Here is a 19454-nt window from a genome sequence, read left to right as displayed (position 1 = left end):
AACTTTTTTAGGAGCGACTCTAATTTAAAAAAATAAAAATTATGCGACCCACACTCTACCCCCCCCCTCTTAGTAGCACGAAGCAGGGTGGGGCCGAAAGCAGTCAGAGTGGAGTGAGCCCGGTGAAACGTGCACGCGCGCATCTGTATGTATGTATAACTTACCTAATGAGCAGACCCGACGCCAGACACAAATTCACGGACCAGCATTTCATTTTTTCAGGGGGCACAAATGAGATCAACCTCACTGCAATTCATAATATAATTAATTATGAAAATGGGCAAAAAACGAGGAAGAACTGTCATACGAAACACAACGGAGGAGTCGTAAAGATTGGACCTAGCTTATACTGAAGCAGTCTAAAAACACGTCGCAGGGCTCGACATCAACGCTTGTCTGCTTATCAAGGACAAGTAATGTTAGATTAAAATTCCAATAACAATCACCAAAACAGAACACGCTAATGATTCTGCATCCTTTAGACAACCGAAAGCGCAGCAAACACAAAGTGAGCTAACAGTGTGTTAACAAAGTGGGTTAAACATACTGCGGTAAAAATGTGAAGTTTTTAATAACATGATACAGTTAAATTGCACACAAATAATGCTTTTAGTAAGGCTTGTTTGTTAAAACTAGTTATATTTCTTAATGAAACTAAGGTCTAGTTCTGGCTTAAGCTTATCCCTGTCCGAGAAACCACCCCATAAAGTTGATCCTGATTGGTCCTCTTCTGTGCATTCGAAGTGCTGATTAGCTCGCGCAGATAGAACCTTATAGAGCCAAGTTAGAGTTTGACTTTGTAGATAAAATCTTTTTGTTTTTTTAATAAAACAACCCAAAATGTACACAACATCACATAACGTAAATAAGTTGTCACAGATTAAGAATATGTGAATAACTCAATTTGGACAAAAATGTCAGATAGAACCTTATAATTCCAAGGGGACGATTTGTTGAGTGCACTTAAACATGCGCAGACACAGACGGAGGACGAATTTCAAACTGCACTTCGGGAAGAAGATGCAGCATAAACAGTCGCTCCACATAAAGTGAAGATTCGAATGGACTACAGTATGAGATACAGTAGCGCAACTCTCTCTCAAGTTTATACATCAAGAGTTCTGATCTTTGAAGGGCGGAGTTAGACCAGACACATTCAACTAGGGCTGTTCCGAATACCATTTTTTGAGCTTCGAAGCTCTAGTAGAAATCAAATTGAATATTCGAAGCTTTGGAAGGAGGGGCTGAACATATTTTTCTCTTTAATAAAGGCAGGAACCTCTGTGTGTATGTGTGTCTGTCTGTCTGTCTGTCTGTCTGTCTACAGTTTCATTATGTGGCGGATGTGTTGCTGCGGACCCAAGGGAGTGTAGTGCCTTTTTTTTGTGCAATATGGACATGTGACACGTTTAGAGTTAATAAACTTTAAAAATACTACAGAACAGCGCAAGCCGGAAGCGGGGTGCCTGTCACGCGTTCTGCGAGAACAGCATTAGTGAAACAAAACACAAGAACAATACTTTTAATAAGGTAGCCTAACATTTTTCTAACAAACAAACGTTCCCGTATCAGAAATTAGCAGCACAGTAATTACTGACAATGTAAGGGTAGGCTATTTAAAAAAAACAACGAAAATAAATGAACGAAGTTCAACAAACTGTAATAAAACGGTAGCATACTTTCAAAATCAAGTTTATTTATAACACTTACACCATCCAGTATGTTTTTTTCATCAGTAGAACAATAAAGAAGATATTTTGCAGAAACCCCAGTGCTCCGTTATGCAAGTCAACCGATCCGTACACTTTAAGAGCTAAAGCATATATATCCAATATAAAAGTAATCCCCCATAACTCCGTGTGACATATTGACGTCTTGTGAAGCAAATCATTCAGTTTTTGCAAGAAACTGAACGTTATTTACAACACTATAAGCTTGAATGCCAAAGCAGGAAGCGCGCTGTACGTTCGAGGCGATCTCTTCCACTGGTGGCGTTTTGTGGCTGTTGGCTATGGATGTTGGTCTCTCTGCGCCACCTATCGAGCGGGAGCATGAAGCGCACTTCCTGCGTGGCAAAAGCTCTGCATTAATGTAATGTAATGTATATTCGAATCTTAAAACTGAAAATCGAATGTCAACCAATGGAACGAATATTCGAATATTCTGGTCCAGCCCTACATTCAACCGCATGTGGGTACAGCAAATTGCTCACTTAAGCATCTTTTAGTGCTTAAATTGTTTAAAATCACTTAAGTGCTAACATTTGCAAGCCTTTGAAACATGTTCAAATGATCAAATTTTTACACTATTTAAATTTGCGTATTAATCCACGAATCGCATGCGAGCCAAACCGTGGGCCACGATCTATATGGATCACGTATCAACTGTGATCCGTTACACCACTAATTAGTAAAACACAAACATCTTGAGATACTTGGTAGCCTACAATATTTACCTCTTATGTTTGAGCACTAGAGACTTGGGCTTGAGTAGGCTGGTGGCAAGCTTCTCATTTTTCAGACGAGTCAACGACAACCGGAAGTGAACTTTATCAAGTATTGCACAGATATCTTGTCAAAGAACGAAAAATAAGGTTAATAACCGGTTACCATTATTTTAAATAAACGCTTCTGTTCCGGAACATATATTTTTTTTAAAGTTTCTGGTTTCGTTTCTGTTCCTTGCAAAACATCAAAAGTTTCTGGTTTTCGTTTCGTGAACCGGTTCAAAACCTTGGTTTGAATAAGACTTTGTTACACACCAGACCAGAGTGTTATTGTGTGTAACACAACGTAACAACACGTTTAAAAGTTAGTCAAGATTGGTGTCTGTCAGACAAAATTTGTTACATTTCGACTACAAATATGACCAACTTTCAATCAAGATGAATGTTTCTATCGAGTAAATGGCACTTTAAAGAGAGGCGTTATTGGCTATAGACGGTTTTAGCAGTAACAACATAAATGGCTTTCGTGGAACAAACTCAACTTCCGGTAAACTACCTTAAAGAATCAATAACAACAAAGTCCTTTTAGAGTAGTTTAAAATGTAAAATGTGTACTACATAATGTATACAATGTTAATTACAGATCGACTGCCAAACCTCCCTTCACATAACATTGGTTAGTGATGCGCGAGTCGTCTCGTAACTTGTGGACCCCGCAAATAACCTGCGAGTTGGGTTTGGGCATGTAAAGAAATTGTGACTTTATTGCGAGGCGGATAAGTCATTAAATACAAAATTTTACAAAATGTATGTTGCATGCACTTCCCTATAGCCTATATATTAATATTTGGGAAAATATATTTTATCATAGGGAGAGAGAAAGCTCTCACATCAAGAAAACGTGTGTGTGTCTGTGAAACACTACTGCTAACTTTTGTTTAGTCGTGATAAACTATATCAGTAGTTTTCTCTGTCAGTAACATCCGTGACTGCTGTCAAGAGAGAGAGACGCGCGCTGTCGAAGCGCTGCACGCAACACGAGAGAGAGAGGGGGGGGGGGGCGCTTGCAATCATGCATTTAAGCCGTTTAAAACAGTAAAATATACATGTAAATAGAATCATGGAAAATGATTTGAGCTGAACTTCAGACACATCTTAGGCACACCTGAGACTTATATTACATCTTGTTAAAATGGGCATAATATGTGCCCTGTAATTCTTCTCTTAGTTTTAATGCTGCATATCGTAGCGATTGTTACAGGCTTAATTTTTCTTATGCCTAATTCGTTCTGATCTGAGGTCACCTCTTGATTTCTAGATAACATCAGAGGGCGGACCACAGCCCCAGTCCAACATCATCTTCTCTTTGTCCCACGAGTCGATCGCCTCTGTCAACGGTCTGGGGCACGTCCAGGGCCTGTCGGTGGGCAACATGACAGTAACTGGCATTGTCCAAGCAGTCGACACTGAAACTGGCAAACTAGTGGTTGTGTCTCAGGTGAGAGTCTGCAGACACATGTACAGGTTGTTTAAATTTGTGCTGTTCTTTGTGTTAAACGAGTTTCTTATCAGGATCAAGTGGACGTCGAGGTTGTCCAGCTGAAATCCATTCGAATCCGAGCTCCCATCACCAGAATGAAGACGGGAACGCAGGTAAACTCATGATTTGCTCTAGATTTTATTAGATGTGTGCTTGTGCACTTGATCTATTCTGATTTATTGATGTAGATGCCAGTGTATGTGATGGGCCTGACCAGCTCTCAGACGCCCTTCTCTTTTGGCAATGCTTTACCTGGACTGACCTTCCACTGGTCTGTGACTAAGAGAGACATCCTGGACATCCATACACGCCACGCAGAGGTCAGAGTAAAACTCCATCTCTTCTTGTTTGTTTCTTTGATTATAGATGTGCTCAGGGCTGGACTGAGACAAAAAATCTTTTTTTTGCAGTGTATAATTACAAATACCACCCATCTTTGCACGCCTTTAAATATGTATAGCAATAGCAACTCCAATTCCATAAAAGCACTAAACCCAATTAATAGCAGGTAGAAAAGAGTGAGAGTTGACACAACAAACACTTCTAGAACGTGTTATTTATTAATGCAATAAAACTGTATAATCCACACTTATGAATCCTAAAACAAGCTTCATGCAATTGGCAAAATTTGCCATTGGATTGCTGACTTTTTACAAAATACAAGTGCTGCGTACAGTAATATTGAAAACTGATTAATACTTGCAGTACTTACAGGAAAGTATTCATTACATTCACTGAACTAAATTAGTTTGATTACAGTAAGAGATTTTTAACATGATCTGTCAAGTGTGTTGTTATATACAATAAACATATATATTTTTCTGTAAGCAGAACTCCTGGATTGTTTGATTTTGCTTGAGAAATGATACGTTTTGAAACAGACAATCAACGAAAAATCTACGAATCAGATACACTCTCATAGTCACAGAGCAAAGAGTGCAATTATTTTATTGCGGCTTTATAACTATAATTTTGTGTTTTGACTCAGTTTTATCAATGGGTATCTATCTACACTTGTGTTTTGAAAGCAAATCTGCTTACCCCAGGCACTACACTCACTTCTCCCTCGTCTCTCTCCCTCTCCTCACTGACACTTTGCGTGCTGGTGCTGCCAGTGCCACCACCGCCACCATCATCATCATCATCAACAGCGACACGAGTTGAAGGTCCTGCTGCCGCAGAAAACATTTGTGTTTTTTAACACATTTTGCAGCGTCTGCCTGAAGAGTCTGTTTCAGTTTTTCTGCGCCTCTCTTGCGTTTTCTCTCTCCCTCTCTCCCTCTCTCTCTCTCTCTCTCTCTCTCTCTCTCTCTATTTTGACACGTGAACTGACCGACGATGCACGCTCGCTTGCACAGAGACCAAAGTGGTGATTGGGCCAGCTTAATATCATTAAAAAAAAACAAAAAAACAATGGGCTACTGCTTAAATGTCAGTGGGCCGGTCTGTCTAGAAAAAAAAGACGCTAACTGGGCTGCTCAGACAAAGATAGAATGAGATGTATCGGCCCAAAAGGACGTCAGCCCAACGGGAAACTGCCTGGTGTGCCAGATGGCCAGTCAGCCCCTGGATGTGCTCTTTTTAATTAACATCAAAGGTGTAGTTTACTGAAAATTACCCCATAATTTACTCACCTTAATGCCATCCTAAGTACAGTCAGGTCCCTAAATATTGGGACAAAAGGCACGTTTTGTGTTATTTTAGCTGTTTAGCAAAATGTATTCCAGTTACAGTCATATAATGAGTATTGGCTTACAGTGCACTCTCAGCTTTATTTTGAGGGTTTTCACATGCAAATTGGCTGAAGGATTTAGGAATTACAGACGTTTAATATGTAGCTCCCTCTTTTTAAAGGGATCAAAAGTAACGGGACAGTTGACTTAAAAGCTGTTTTATGGCCAGGTTTTGTCTATTTATTAAATAATTTCCTCATGAATGACAGATGTTAAAGGTCTGAACTTGATTTTAAGTGTGGCAGTTGCATGCGTTTATGCGTGGTTTTTTAAAAATCAACATTTTTAAGTCACTGATATAAGTCCACAAAACCCATACTAAACATGTTTTAACAAGACTTTTCTAAACAGAATCTAGTAGTCTAGAGTTTTTTCTTTAAAATGTGAAAATCATTGTGCTTACTCATTCACATAAAACAATATATAGATTTAGAAATAGTTTTTGTTTAGAGGGGCCGTATGCGAGAAGGATTGATCGACAGCTGAGCAACAAAAGAATCCCATAATGAGCTTCATAATGAGGCAGGAATGTGAGAAGAAACTACAGTAAAGAATGTGAGGAGGGCAAATAAATGTATATATGTTTGCGGTCCGAGTTGCGGGCGGGTTAGTTAAAAACGTTGGTCGGGTGCCGGTTGTTTTGTACATTGACCCGCGCATCACTGTCTCCCACATCTCACGCTTAGTTTTGCTTGATATCTCAGTGCCGAATTTCCCTTTTATTATGTTTCTTTTTTCCAGCACCAACTGGGCCAGCAGCAGTAACCGTGGTCATTGCGAGGCATCTCGTGCATGAGAATTGACGTCATCCGTAGCAACGAAGACTCACTCTTAGTTTAGGAGTTATCATTTTTCCTTACTAAAAGTAGGTCTGAAAGGCGTTGTGAATAAACTTTTAAGAGAAAACTCCTAGCTAAAATCTTTTAGTGTGATTTAGGAGTACTCATAGTGGTAAGATAAAATTCTTTGTGAATATGGCCCCAGAGCTGTGAACTTCATGTGGCTCATGTTACCATATAACTTTATGTCCAAAAAGTGTGAATTTGTTTTTCCACTTCATAGTTTTGTACTGATGAGAGGGATGCAGACCTGTAAGAGAGTTATAAACAGCTGTTAGCATAAATTGTCTACAGAAACACCCTTACATACATAACTGACGGGTAAATATCACTGTGATAGCACTACATTCAGATGAACTATCATGTACATTTGGACTAAATTCAGAACATCTCAGATAAACATCTGCAGTGATTAGTTTTATAAAAAGCTGTTTTCAGATGGCTTCTGTTTATAACGCGTTTCTGTAAGCGCGTATGAACTTTAAAAACACATCGCATATGGCGTCCATGTGCGCGAGCTCACGTCTCCACGTGAAACGGTGTCGCGTGTAAAGCGCAATGTATGGAATTGTAAACAATATAAGGAATCATATTACAGCACACACTTAAAATATCCTGCAGTGCAGCCTAACTGAAAGTTGCAATGAAGAAAACGAAATTGAATAACTGTGTCTAACACAGCATGTAGATCCGCCATCATGTGACGATCACGCGTCCTCGTTTGTAAACAATGCGAAAGTTTTTCAATCCGAAGCGTGCAGTCTGCCGAGGTTGCTTGTGTAGGCTGAACTGCACAAGCCATAAGCATATTACATGATAGCAAATATAAATGAAGACAAATGACTTACAGTTTCTTCAGGAATACATCCTCCTCCATTGCGTCTTCCATTGTTCTTCTTCTTAGGTGACGTTAAAGATAAACGCTTCTCTTCCTCAATGTCCAGACATAAATTAAGATATTCCTCATGTGTGTGTATAAAGTTTATAATACAAACATGCGGTAAAGTCTTTAAATCTGATCAAACTTTACGCATTGCTTGTTATGGGTCTAACTGCTCGTCTGTTGATTTCCATATCAAAAAAACTATGTTTCCTGATAATGTCTCCTAGAGGTAACATTTATAACGAGGACAGGAGAGAGCCTAGAACTGATCTCTGCGGTACAGCATATTTAACTGGGGAGTGATATGACTCTTCCTCATTCCCATAAACAAATTGAAAGCGGTTGGTTAGATACGATCTAAACCAGGCTAACGCTTGACCACTGATGCCAACATTGTTTTCTAGTCTATTGAGTAGGATTGTGTGATCTATTGTATCTATTGTGTCTGGTAATATAAGAATTGAGATTTCCCCATAATCGGATGTTTAAAGGAGGTCATTTGTAACTTTATGCATCTCTGTGCTACGATGGGGCCCGAATCCTAATGGTAACTGTTCATACGTACTATTATTCGCAAAGAATTTGCATAGCTGGCTTGCCACTACTTTTTTCTAATATTTTGGAAAGAAAAGGAAGATTTGAGATTGCTTTAAAATTATTAAGATCTCCCTTGTCGAGGTGCAGCTTTTTAATAAGCGGTCTAATAACTGCCAGTTTGAAAGCTGATGGAATGTATCCTTGTTCTAGCTATGAGTTTTTTTTTTGTTTTTTTTTACTGGGTCAAATACTACAGGGTATACTACTTTTAGTATTTCGTGGGAACAGGGTATAATATACACAATGATGATTTGGAAAATTGTATTAATTTTGAGAGCTCTTCTATTGTAGAAGCTTCAAATCATTTAAGTTGTTCATGTGGTAATCTAGTGTTCAATGTACTGTTGTGTAAACTGGTGGCTGCTTGCATAGCTTTGATATTTTCCCTAATTAAGTCATTACTACTGTGTTGGACTTTATTATCGGTTTCTGTTTGTTCTTTGTTTCTAGTCAGTTTCGCAACTGTGCCTAAGAGGAAACGATGGTTATTATGATTTTCTTCAATAAGCTTGCTGAGATAGGTAGATCTGTTAGTTTTTGTAGCCTGTCTGTAGTGTTGAACATTCTCTTTCCATGCATCTTACTTTGTGCTTCTCCAATTTCGCTCCATTTTTCTAGCTACCTTTTTAAGGGCTGCAGTATGATAGTCATACCATGCTGCCGTTTTTTTCTTTCATTCTATTTGATCTAATGGAAGCAATAGCTTCCAGCGTGCTAGAACAAATGAAGAGTTTGTATCCAAAACGCAATAAACGCCATTTTTGAAAAAAAATGCCAAAATCAGTATTATATCAGGTCAGTATTTAAAAGTAAATTCTTAATTTTGCAGAATATCAAATATCCGCTGTGTTATTCTGTCATCTTTTCTCCCTTTTTTCCCAAAACGCAATAAACGCCACTCCTCCTTTTCTACAGAATGCAATAAATCTGCTCAACACATATTACAGCGCACCATTCCACGCAATGTAAACAAACAATGGCAGCGCGTTGAGTACACAGAGTCCTAGTTTTCCTCATCTACTTTGTACTTCGTGATGAACAAACAAACAAAAACAAAATAATACTTTAATAGCATTGATAAACCTGTGGTGGCTTTCCGTGATGGGAAAGAAACGCAAGCCATCGACATTTAATCATTTACGCGAGAGGCACTCGGGAGATGATCGGTTGTTCTCCCGACAGCATCTGGCTTCACTTGGGCTAACACATTGACCCCATCTTATAAAAACTTTCCTTAATTTTACTCAAAGTCAACGTGAATCACAGCTGATCGCTATGAAAAATGTTTAAGCGACGTCGTCAAGTACAACCGCAGCAATGACAGTGTTCCTAATATGACAAAGTAAGTGTTTTGATTAATGCCATTAATGTTTATTTTTTTTTAATCAGTGTGTACAACTGTTCAACTAAATGAATATAACATGGCAAAAATTTATGCACATTTATACATTGATTGAATAGATTTATAGAATAAAAAAAAACTTTATTGCATTTTGTGGAAAAAATTTGTTTTTATAATAAATCTTTGAAAATCAAGTTATGGATTTGAATTTTTTATGTTTTTATAACCTAAAGATGCTATGTGAAAGTTTGTAACAGAAAGTAGTGGTTTTCATCTTGTCACTTTCTTGGTATAAAAAACACGTTTTTACAGAAATTTGTCAAAATGGATTTATTGCGTTTTGGAACCAAACTCTTCAAATGTTGTTCAAGGTTTCTTTTACAATATCCAGATCTGCATGGTTATCTGCTACATGTTTCATTTGTGACAGGTCTGAGAGGATACTAGTTAAGCTATCTGTAGTAGTTGAAATTATTGTTCTGCCTAATCAGTAGTGTGGTGTAGTCGGAGTGATCCTATATAGAAGTACCGTGTAACCGACAAGGCAATGGGCTGAAATAGCATCGCTATGAGGTGATATTTGTACATCATTAAGATTTGGCCCAAGTGACAGAATTAAGTCTAATGTGTGTTTAGGGGTATGCTTGGGCTCTGTCATGTTTTGTCTAATACTGAGAGAATTTAGAACATCCATAAACGCTAGTCTTAACATATCTTTTGGGTAGGGATGTCCCGATACCACTTTTTCATTTTCAATCCGATTCTGATACCACAATTCCGAATATCAGCAGAATACAGATAACTGCCCGATACTCCTGTAATTACATGCGTATAGTGCTTTCTGCTACATCTAGTATAATTTAAAATTTAAAAAATAAATAATTTAATGATTTACAAGTTACAGGAAACCTTATTAATTATTAATCATGGCAGTGTGTAGGAGAACATATAATGGGTACGTTTGATCAATTAAGTATGCAAAATATTTTTTTTATTGCCTAAAACAGTCATAGTAAAAAGCTTTAGTGTGCAGATGGTTTTTTGGGACTTTTTGTGCAAATTCCGGGTGCAGAATTGATGTACCTAAATCATCTTGTACACTACGCTTATGGGCTTCTTGGGTGTAGAATTGATGCACTTGAAGCATCCTCTCATGAGAATCCTCGCACCACAATGGAAAGTTCATAACTGTTAAAACACAAAGAGAATAGAAGCGCCAGGTGCTCAGCACATGGTGAATTGCATCCATCTAATGGCTTACTGAGACTTCATAGAGTCAGATCTGTAAAATAACCTACAGTTATCTTGTTTGTGCCTATGTGAATGACGCGTTACATTCGTCCGCTTCACCAGTGGATGAAATCAGTGTGTGAGTAAGTTACAGTGTTTCTGTGAACTGAAATATCTTTAAATGTGCGTTTGTTCCTTCACATGAAGCGATTGAGTGTATTAAAAGACTTTGAATTAGGGATGCACCGAATCCAGGATTCGGATTCAGCCGAATACTGGGCTTTTTGACGGGGTTCGCTGGTCGACGTCACGTGGCAGTTGATTACACACATCAGGTGCTGACGTGGAGATAAGCGTTTTTTTTTCCGGTGAGCCTTAGGGGCGTTTCACATTTCGTGGACGCACCTGGATAAACTAACGCACCGCATCGCTTTCATTGTGCTTTGCAGTTGGGCTATCAAAATGCATCCCCCCCGCCCTGCCCGTCGGGCTATCTTGACTTATAGGGAGGAAAAAATATATTTAAATGCTTATGTATCCTCTCACAGATTTGGATGGGTAATTGTGGTTCATGAAGTTCAGGCATTGGGTATTTAAATTGCGTTTGAGCGTGCACTCGAGTTTTACTTTCACTTTTGCGATCGGGCGAAGCCGCAGTACAGGAAGCAATCCATACTGATTTATCATGGATTTTTGTGCAAATCCTCCAACTTCATCCTGTCAGTCATTACTATCCTCACGTAAGAAAATTAAATCTATCGCAGCAAGCTTTAAAGTGATATAGATTGTACGGGCAGTGAAGAGAGTGACTGTGTGCAGAATCGCTCTTAAAGCGACAATAGCCCCTGTTTTTCTGATCGAGAAAATTATCCAATCTCTAACTGGATGATCCAAACTGTGAGTTTTGTGACCCACCGAACCACTTTTAAATGGTGGGAATATCTGGTGTGGGGATGAGCAGGAACAGTTGGTTTACATGGAAATCCAGTTTTTTTGTTTGTTAAAAAACCAACAGCATCAAAACATCAAAAAGAATAGCAGATTAAACATTGTGGTTAGAGGCCCTATTGGCTTTGTATTGCCAAAATTTCGGGCTACCAAAAACTGCCCGAAGGGCTACCAGGGATTTTGAAATTTTGCGAGCCCTGTAATGGAATAAGAATGCGAGTAGGATTCAGTATTCGGTTTCGGATTCGTCCGAATCTTAAACAGTTGATTCGGTATTCGGCCGAACCCAAAAAATCTGGATTCAGTGCATCCCTACTTTGAATATAGTGCATACAACGTTTATGGTGCTTTTATAATACTTTGCCCTTTTAATAGCTTGTCAGTAACAACCACTGCTTACGCACAGTATCGGAATTGGATCATGTTGTTATGGAGCCAGAATGAACTCAATAATAATTCCCGCAAAAAACACAATGCACACACGCATAGCAAAATTCACATGCATGAAATCTATTTCACATACACAAAAATATATATATTGCAAAAACGATTTACATACACAAAATAAAAATACATATTCATAAAATACGTTTCACAAACCAAAAGTTTAAAATTTTGAGTTTATCATGACTTTGAATGTACGAATCGTCTTTTTCGTGTGTGAATTGCTTTGGATTTGTGTGTGTGTTTTTTGAGACTTTGATGGCAGCGCGCTTCTCCAACGTGGGTCACTCATACTCTTTAGCCTATCAGATGCAAGCTTACCATTCAACCAATCATAACCCGCCAAGAGCACAGCACTCAAGGAGCTCAGCATTGCACACCTTTTGCGCAATCTGGCTCTCCTGACGTATTTCCGGAAGAATCTCAGCGTCTTTATTCCAGATAGAGCATTTCGTATCTGCGTTTTCTAGCAGCAAAATGCTTTCATATAAATCATTTGAGAGCGATTTATAACTAAGTATATTTATAGCATTTTATAGTTAACCATTATAGTAATGGCTTCCAGAAAGTTTAAGCTGAACATTGCTGTGTACAGTTATGTGAGGACTCCTCAAAGTTCAACTCTGTATGAGTTTCCAAACGTTTTTTTGTGGACGAAAAACACGCAGAATATGGATTCACAACATTCGACGTGAGCGATTTAACATCACATCTCATTCAAGGATCTGCAGTCATTTTAAAAGTGATGATTTGATCGTGCTATTGACCCTTAAAGGGCGTCGCTGGCTGAGAAAGGATGCTGTACCAACCTTATCCAGTGAACCAAGTATTGCATTTAGTTTTGTTCAGGTATAAATAATATTGACATGTATATAATCAACTTTTATTCAGTGTTGCCTGCACTGCAGGAATGGAAATATAAATGACTTCACACATTTGCAATGCAGTAATTTTTTTAAATATACAGAAAATAACTTTCATACAGTGTTGCCTGCACTGCCTGAATGTAAAACTAAATGACTTTGAACATTTACATTGCGGTAATGTATGTATGTAATATACTGTAAATAACTGCCTACACTTCAGAAATGTAAACATGTAAATATAAATAACTAACAAGCAAACAGATGTGTCAAGGCTGTAGACAAATAGTTGCAGAAGTTGTAGTTATGGGGCATCTTGATAGCGATTAAGGTTGCGTGTTGTTGCTGCTGGTATGACAGCACACTTCCATACTAAACTTTGTCAAAGCCAGAATCCACCAAAGAATTAACATGTGACATCCTGATAGTGATGACCAAAGGGGCTACAGCACTGGCAAAGTCCTTAAATGCCTCTGCTACTTGGAGGACTGTAAGGTCAGCAGGTGACACTCTTTTAAAAGGTACTCCTGAAATAAAAAAAGTTAAATTCCTATTATTTTAGTATGTATAATCTTTCATATTTTTTATCAAATACTGCTTCTTATTGCATGGCAATTTGCAATACTTCTAATCTTCTGACGTTCTGAATGAATGTCACCATTTTAGTTTTATCAGTTGACGTATTGTTTGGATCTAATGTCAGGCACTCTGGCGGTATACATTTAACTGGCGGTGTCATTCGTGCCGGCGTGAATAACAATCTTAGCCAATTTACGCTAAGCATTTGCCAGCACTTTAAGTTTGGATCTAATGTCAGACGCTCTGGCTCCCGGTATACATTCGACTATGGTGGCTGGTGCCTCAATGTTCACGTTCCTGAGAGTAGGATCACCAATAACCAGGGCACTTTTAACAGACGTCTCAGCTGGTATGCTGCTGAGGGGGGATAATCTGTTCGATAGAACCACAGCAGCATTTTTTTGGTGCCGAATACGACTATGCCGCCTGACAGTCACCCAGTTTGTCAGCCACCTTCACTTGGGTGTCGGAACCGAGCCATGTGCATTAGCACTAGGCGAATCCGGAACAGCATTTGTAACATTAAAAGTAGCGGACTTACTATCCTTTACTAGCGTCTGGATGCGCGCTTCTAGTTCTGCAACCTTCTCCGTCAGCCTTACTACTTCTCTACACTTAGTGAACATAAACCCTCTTTGCTGGCTGGGAAGGCTAAACTATACATGTTGCATGAAATGCAGGTTACAATAACAAGTGGAGTCTTACCGCTTTCATGCTGGGCGATGGCATCTCCATTCACCCGAACGCAGTCTGTGAAGCTGCATCGCGTTGGGGACTCACTCACTGCATGCCTCGAATGCCTGCGGGCGTCTGGATAGGGCTGTGCAAAAAATCGCATGCGATTCTCATCCGCGTGTCATCAGTAAAGCAGGTTTCCATGATTAGAAGTAAATTGCGATCAGCTGCTTTCAGATGAAGTAGCATTTACTACACAGAACCGTAGTTCACCGAGAAGCTAGGCAAAATCGCATAGATTATCGGAAACGATTTTCCTCGATTTTGAGCGCAATTTTGCCTAGCTTCTCTGGGAACTACGGCTCTGTGTAGTAAACGCGGCTCCATCTGAAAGCAGCTGATGGCGATTTACTACTAATCAAGGAACCGGCTTTACTGATGAAACACGCATGAGAATCGCAGGCGTTTTTTTGCACAGCCCTAGTGCCAGGGTGAAGTGGCCGCTGAACCTCGCGTTGGATCTGCGGAAGCCGGGCAGCAGCTCCTCCACAGCATCCTGCTCTGGTGAGGACAGGTCTAAAAAGCATACATCGGATTAATCCACCATTAGATCGACAGGGAAAGCAGATGTACAGTAAACAGACGTTAAGCCAGAGGTGGGTAGAGTACCCAAAATCTGTACTCAAGTAAAAGTACAAGTACTTATACAAAAATGTACTCAAGTAAAAGTAAAAGTATCAATCTAATTATTTACTTGAGTAAGAGTAAAAAAGTATTAGATGAAAAAACTACTTAAGTAGTTAGTTACTCGTTACTTCCGATCTGATAGAGAAGTAGCGCAAAAGCACTGAATTTCAGACTACTTGGAGGGTTTTCACAAACCTCTCCTTAAAAGTCTCATTGTTCTGCTTATATACAAGTAAAGCAGCTTATCTCAGTCCTGCAATGGGTACATTAACATCACATAACGTGTCATTTGAGAAAAAATCTCAAACACACACAGATGTTTTTCTGACGGTTAACTCTGTATTTATTTTCATGTTCACAACACAAACTTGTCAGCGTCTGCCTTTAAACATGCAAACAGTAAACAAAAAAGAATGTGTGTGTCTGTTTGTGATCATGTTTTTAAATGAATAGGTTATTTTCATTGCCATTAAAGTGCAATTACTGAACATAAACAGGAGCTTAATAAAAAATTATCATTTTAGAATTTCATATGGAACTTCTGTTTGGGCAAATCAACTATACATTAAGTTTAATATATAATACATGTTTCTTTAAAATCAAACGTTATTCTTTTATTTTTATTCATTCATTCTCTAGGAAGTATTTAAATAAAATACAATCCCGTTTTTATTTGAATGTATTTTCTACACATTAGTGAGGTGTCCGGATTTCTGTATAAATGCAAGATGTCCTTACATTTTGCTGTTCAGTTTGTTTAGTTGTGGGGAAATTATATGGAAATGTGCAGATGAACGTGCTGTTTGTATGGTTTAACTTACACTAGGTTTTGTCATCGCTTGCACAAGAGTGCATATGGCAAAAAAACTCGGACAGTGTGTGAAATGACCATTAATAGTGTTCAAATAGACAATACTGTGACACTTACTTCAGGTTGGATCTTGAATTCCTGTACGCTGAGATGTCAGCTCGTTTGTTGAACAAAGCATGCATCGCATTATGAAACTATTCTTTTTGACCTCTTGGAGTGAAAACATAGACCGAACTTGAAGCCGCCATGCATGATCTGCCTCCGATATCTCGCACAACGTACACGCGCCCTCATCTGCTTCTCCTCATCTGGGCGCGGTCGCGCGCGCTAAAGGGTGACCGCGCGGTCGCGCGCGCTAAAGGGTGACACAGCCTGTCTCGCGAAACTTTCGAACACGCCCTATAAACTTTTTTAAAAATATATATTCATTAATTATTACCATTTGAAAGTAGCGCAGTAACGCCGCCGAATGTAGCGAAGTAAAAGTACAGTTTTTTCACTAGAAATGTACTTGAGTAAGAGTAAAAAGTACCCATCCTTAAATTTACTCTAAAAGTACTAGTTACACAAAAAATGTACTCAAGTACATGTAACGAAGTAAATGTAATTCGTTACTACCCACCTCTGCGTTAAGCAAATGCTAACTTTAGCCGGCAACGTTTGGTGATGCGTACAGGCTATACACTAATACTGGGTGTTACATATAATAAATAGTTTCCAGTTACACAGAATTAAGTATTATGATGCATACAACAAAAAATATGATGTACAGGTATCTGGACACACCAGGTCTTAGCAGCTATGGGCGTGATGACGTCGTTTTTTTAACGCTGCTAACAACATCTATTTAGCCTACTGTCTACAAACATTAATAATATTAACATCACTATACATGGTTTAAAAGGTCTAAGGGTTTAGCATCAGTGTATGGTCTTTGTTTTGAGATACAGATGCTCTAGCATCATAAATCCAGTCTGTTTCAGATGTGTGAATAATCCATGGAAACCGTCCAATAAAATACATCCAATTACCATTTTTGTCCACAAATGCGTATAATCCATGAAATATAGATATATAGTCTGTTGTTTACATCAGATTTCGCATGAACGTTTTGTAATAGAATATAATATACAATCTGAGGACTCTTTACGTTATAACACTGTATATGATATGGAGCCGCAGCGGTCATGTCAGCTGGGGCTTCAGAGTTTTTTTTTTCAGTAAGTTTCAGATTCCTGTGCTGGCTCTAAGTGTTTGCTCAGATTTGAGGTGGAATTTTTCGCTGAAGATAAAAGTTTTAGCCACAACACGAGACAGTCTCATGAATAAAATCAAGGTAAAATAACGCAGAATTGCAGCCTGTTTACGGGAAAGAAACCGTAATCGAAATACTGTTTTTGCAATTGTAATCCCTTGCTTCACTCGATACTTGAAAAAAGTAATTGGATTACAGTAACACGTTACTTCTAACATGTTACTGCCCATTACTGCCAATTACAGGCCTTTCCGCTCCTTCAGTTCTCTCTAGCGCTGGAAAGCTGATCCGCCATGTCAATCTTTCAATCGTTTTCAGCTAATGTCAGACATGCACACTGAACACTCTCCACCACAGAATGAGAAGACACTAAAGCATTTTTGAAACATTGTGCAGCCCGCCTTTAATAGCTTTTTTCTAGCTTTCTGTATAATTCTGTTTCTGCCTGAACCCAAACCTTCTCTATCATCCTCAGTGACTTAAACCTCCAACAAATTTGGTACTTCAAGAGAGACGACTTCTTGTGGAAGTTTTATGTTTGTTCTGGAGGCTGTTCTCTTCCACCACACTGGAGTGTGTAGACGTCATGGAGGGCTGTGCTTCACCGATAAAGTTCAAGTTCTTTATTTTGCCAGAGCGACCTACATCGCCTTGAATTCATTTTGGTGAATTGGCTCACACAAGACAATACAACATAACATATACAATAAAAACATAAAATTTAAAAAGAAAACAAATACTTAAATTCCTACCAATAAATAGTAATAAAACAAATGTAAAAACAAAGCTATGTCTGAAAAAATTATTTTGCCTACTAATTGCTCTCACAGCATTCATGTTATATGCTAATTGGTCTATGCAACTCCTTATTAAGTTTATCATCTACAGTGGCAAGAAAAAGCAAGCAAAGCATGCCCAAATCATGATATTTCTTCCACCATACTTAAATGTTGAGATGACGCTTACTGTTTGTAAGTTGTGCCCTTTTTGCGCCATAGTATTTTCCAGAACTAATTTAATTATGGTTTTATCAGTCCATAAAATATTTTCCCAGTAGCACAGGGGTTTGCCAAGGTACTCTTTTGCAAACTTCAGGAGAGCAGCGGCTTCATTTGTAGTGTTCTTCCATAGACACTGTGCTATTCAAAGACTTACATATTTTAGACTCATGAACAGAGATGTGTGCCGGTTCCAATCATGTCTTTAACCCTTTAGTTGATACTCATGGGTTCTTCTTTACTTCAATGAATATTCTGCGTTGTGCTTTAGGATTTATCTTGGCTGTTTGGCCAATACACAATATTAACCCTTAACAGATCCTAGGGACATTTTGTGCCATTTTGATTTTTAGACCATCTTGACTGTGATGATTGAATATTGCCCAAATTTACCAGAGGTTAATCATTTTTGATACATTTTAGAATTTTGGTTTCAGTTTTTTAAATGAGCTTTAAATGGCTAAGCTACGCAAAAAACGACTAATGTGTTCCTAGGGACAAAAAATGCTAGCCTGGCTCCGCCCTCCTATGTGCTTCAGCTTAATTTTCATTTCGCTTCAGTACTAAATCTGGGACTGCTGTATTGAGTTTCGTTTTCTCCTGCAAAAATCTGCAGGTCCAATCAGCGAACAGAGGGGGGTGGCTAAGAACGATGACGTTGAGGTCGTGCGTCAGTTTGAGTTGTAGTTCAGTAATGGCAGCGGAGAAAGACGTGAGAAAAGCTATTCGGTCCGTTGTTGCAAAACTGCCGAATATACAGAAGTTAAAGCCGGAGCAAGAACCAGGTTTGCTAAGTTTTATTGTTCTGATTATTCGTACTTGTTGTTTCCGACCACACGTTAGCGATTGCCTATGGCAGATCCTGAGTGACTCTGTGCAGATCCAATAGTTTTAAACTTCAACAGAGGACCTTCCTTAACGGAAGTAACGCTTTACAATGGAGTGTGGCCAGACTCTCTGTACAAATGAAATGAATGTACGAGAGTCTTTTTGGTCCAGGCTAAAAAAAATGCCCTATTGAAAACCATTTATAACTACCATTTTTGACCCCCCATTTATCTTAACATAAACTAATACATACCTTTATGTCAGTATATAATTAGTGAACTACTGGCCTTGAAGTTTTAATTTTTATACTTGTCCACCAGGTTGCGCTACTTTTTACCATTTCACGCATTCATAAAATGTTTAGCTGTTTTCTGCAGACCGCATAGCTACTGAAAAGATAAACCTTTAAAGCTCCCATTCTTTCTGTGATTTTGAAGCTTTGATTGTGTTTATAGTGGGCAATATAACATGTGTTCATGTTTCACGTGTAAAATAACGCGGTATTTTTCACACAATTTACTTATCTGTATAGCGCTGTTTAGTGTGCTGTGATTCGATAGCAGCTTAGCCTAGCAGAGCCGTTTGAGCCAAAGCTGGTGACTGACGTATTCATGTGGGTGGAGTTTAGTCAACAAACTGTTTTACTGATGTCATTAAAGCAGGGAATAGAGGGCTGGGGGTGGGGGTGATGTTGGGGTGGCGTCGGTGTTGAGTGGGGCAGGGGGGCATATTCAACATATCCAAATTCTTCTCTCT

At 38.8% G+C, this 19454-nt stretch overlaps 1 protein-coding gene across 1 annotated transcript in view; it reads left to right on the top strand.

Moving 5' to 3' along the window:
* Positions 1-19454, top strand: part of nup210 (nucleoporin 210) — a 231503-nt gene that overhangs the window by 128575 nt on the left and 83474 nt on the right. Inside the window, exons 26-28 of the mRNA XM_073812225.1 lie at positions 3765-3944; positions 4019-4099; positions 4175-4306. Coding sequence (XP_073668326.1) covers positions 3765-3944; positions 4019-4099; positions 4175-4306 — 393 coding nt within the window. The remainder of the gene's footprint in view (positions 1-3764; positions 3945-4018; positions 4100-4174; positions 4307-19454) is intronic.

Source organism: Paramisgurnus dabryanus, chromosome 16, assembly GCF_030506205.2.
Source record: "Paramisgurnus dabryanus chromosome 16, PD_genome_1.1, whole genome shotgun sequence".
In the NCBI taxonomy this organism is placed as follows: Eukaryota; Metazoa; Chordata; class Actinopteri; order Cypriniformes; family Cobitidae; genus Paramisgurnus; species Paramisgurnus dabryanus.
Note: the sequence above shows the minus strand (reverse complement) of the source record. Positions and strands in the feature narration are given on the sequence as shown.